Raw genomic sequence first — 2,759 nt, 5'->3', positions numbered from 1 at the left:
CGGCGCTGTGGGCTCTGGCCCGGGCCGGGGCCCTGCTTACCGTGATGGCCTCGCTGGCCCCGCTGCTGGCCCTGGTCACACTCCTGGTGCTGCCCCTCCTCCTGCTGCTGCCACGTGCCATCGCAGGCATCCAACAGGTACCGAGAGGGACACAGGGACTGCGAGTACCTCGTCAGCTCCCTTGGCCACTTGTCACATCTGTGTCCCCAGTGTCACCTCCCTGCAGCCCCTGTCCTCTCCCTGGGCCCCTCGTCACCTCTCCAGAATCCTCATCACTTCCTTGGGCCTCTTGTCACCTCCCTTTGTAACCTGTACCTTTGTCCCTGCACCCCGGTCACTTTTCTGGGCCCCTTGTCACCTCCCTGCAGCCCATGTCACCTCCCTGGGCCCCTTGTCCCCTCTCTGCACCCCTGGTCACCTCCCTGTACCCCATGGCACCTCCCAAGGCCCCTCATCATCTCCCTGGGTTCTGTCCAAGTCCCTCCTGTCCCCTCCTGGTGCCTGTTGTCACCTCCCAATGCCCACTGTCACCTTTTTCTGTCCCCTGTGCCCTCCCTGTCTCCCCATCTGCATGGTGACCTCGAGGTGATCTCCCTGTCTCCAGGGTGACCCCCTGTTCCCTCTGTGTCCCCCCATGATCCCATGCAGTGACCCTGCAGTGACTCCAGTGTAACCCCCGTGTGCTTTCTGTAACCCCCCGTGACTCTGTGGTGGCTCCTCTGTCCCCTCCCTGTCCCCACCCTGTCCACCCTCTGTGCCCTCCAACCCTGTGGTGACCCCCTGTCCCGTGTGTCCCCAGGACCTGGCGCGGCGGGCGCGGGCGGCGCTGGCTGATGCCACCGCGGTGGCCGTGGAGTCACTGGGGGCCCTGAGGACCGTCCGGGCCTTTGGACATGAGGCCGGAGTGACCGCACGTGTCCAGCAGCGCCTCAGCCACGGCCACCAGCTGGAATGTGGAGAGGCCCTGGCCTATGGGGCCGGGCGCTGGGCCAGCGGGGTACGTGGACACTGGGGGGACACAGGGATGGGGGGCACGGGGGAATGAGGAACAGTGGTATGGAAACGGAGGACATGGTGGCAGGGGGATGGGGACATGGGAATGGGGGATGCAGGAATGGGGGAAATGGGGGTGAGGGTGGATAGGGGTGAAGACAGGGTGGCAGGGGGCCCAGGGACATGGGGCATGGGGACATGGGGATGGGGATGTTGGGTGTATTGGTAAAGGGCCAGAGGACACGTGGACATGGTGATCCACGGATAGGGGACATGCAGATGGGTGGCACAGGGCTGGGGGACATGGGGACAGGGTGGCATAAGAGGGGACATGGGGACGTGGCAGCAGGGAGTTAGGGGACATTGGATGCAGTGGCACGGAGATGGGGACATGGGGACAGGGAACACAGGGAAAGGTGGCACAGGGCTGGTGGACATGGTGGCAGGGGGCTGAGGGACATGGGGACAGGGTGACCGGGGGACAGGGGATGTGGGATTGAAGTGGCAGGGGGCTGGGGGACATGAGGACATGGGGTTATGGGGATAGAGGGTATGGAGACAGGGGACATGGGGACACAGGGATGGGTGGCACAGGGATGGGAGATGTGGTGACAGGGGGACACAGGGACGTGGTGGCATGGGACTGGGGGACACAGTGACATGGGGCTGGGGTGACCCCATGTGACCCTGTGTCCCCATGTCCCCAGTTCCCGACGCTGGTCATGAAGCTGGGGCTGCTCCTTAGGGGGGGACACTTGGTGACTGCGGGGACCATCACCCCTGGGGAGCTGGTCACCATCCTCATGTGCCACCTGAGCTTCACCCGGGCTGTGGATGTGAGGAGCATGTCCCCACTGTGTCCCCAGCCTATTCTCAATGTGTCCCCAACCTGTCCCTCCTGTGTCCCCAGCCTATCCCCAATGTTTTCCCCGCTTGTCTCCAGTGTATCCCCATTCTGTCCCCAACCTATCCCCAGTGTGTCCCCGGTATGTCCCCAGCGTGTCCCTGTCCTGTCCCCAGCCCCATTCCCCATGGGAGGACACTGTGTCCTCCCATGTCCCCCCACCATGTCCCCGTGTCCCCACACCTTCCCAGCTGTGTCCCCATGTCCCCGTGTTCTCCTGGCCATGTCCCCATCCCTGTCCGCTCTCCCAACCCCAACCCTATTGTGTCCCCTCCGTGTCCTCAGATCCTCCCCATGTCCCCTCACTGTGTCTCAGTGTGCACCTGCCATGTCCTTACCAGGTCCCCCTGTCCCCTTCCATGTCCCTGTGTCCCCATCCATGTACCCATGCCTGTCCCAGCCATGTCCCCCCCAAGTCCCCAACGTCCCCCCTGCCATGTCCCCTCCATTTCCCCAATCCCTGCCATGTCCCCATGCCTTCCTGGTTGTGTCCCTCCCTGTCCCCATGCCCATGTCCACAAATCCCCTAGTGTCCCTGTGTCCCCAGGCCCTGCTGTTGTACCTCCCAGTCCTGGCTAAGGCTGTCGGCTCCTCCGAGACACTCCTGGAGCTGCTGGACAAGGCCAAGTGGGTGGCACCTGTGGGGACACTGTCACCTGTCACCCCCCGGGGCCATGAGGCCTCCAGGACTCCAGGCCTGTGTCTCAAGGACGTCTACGTGACCTACCCCGGGCGGTCCGAGCCCGTCCTCAAGGTGACAGGGGGGCGTGGAGGACATGGGGGGTCAGGAGGGGACACAGAGATATTGAGGAAATGGGGAAATGGGGTCCATGGGACATAGAGGGGAGGTGGGGGAGATGGG

The 2,759-nt window shown here is 63.8% G+C and overlaps 1 protein-coding gene across 1 annotated transcript in view; it reads left to right on the top strand.

Annotated features, from left to right (window-relative positions):
• LOC103760501 (tenascin-X-like) overlaps positions 1 to 2,759 on the top strand; it is a 37,365-nt gene that overhangs the window by 558 nt on the left and 34,048 nt on the right. Inside the window, 4 exon segments of the mRNA XM_029958652.1 lie at positions 2 to 137; positions 800 to 997; positions 1,701 to 1,829; positions 2,445 to 2,651. Coding sequence (XP_029814512.1) covers positions 2 to 137; positions 800 to 997; positions 1,701 to 1,829; positions 2,445 to 2,651 — 670 coding nt within the window.

This window comes from Manacus vitellinus, unplaced genomic scaffold (genome assembly GCF_001715985.3).
Source record: "Manacus vitellinus isolate BGI_N305 unplaced genomic scaffold, ASM171598v3 scaffold_165_pilon, whole genome shotgun sequence".
In the NCBI taxonomy this organism is placed as follows: Eukaryota; Metazoa; Chordata; class Aves; order Passeriformes; family Pipridae; genus Manacus; species Manacus vitellinus.
Note: the sequence above shows the minus strand (reverse complement) of the source record. Positions and strands in the feature narration are given on the sequence as shown.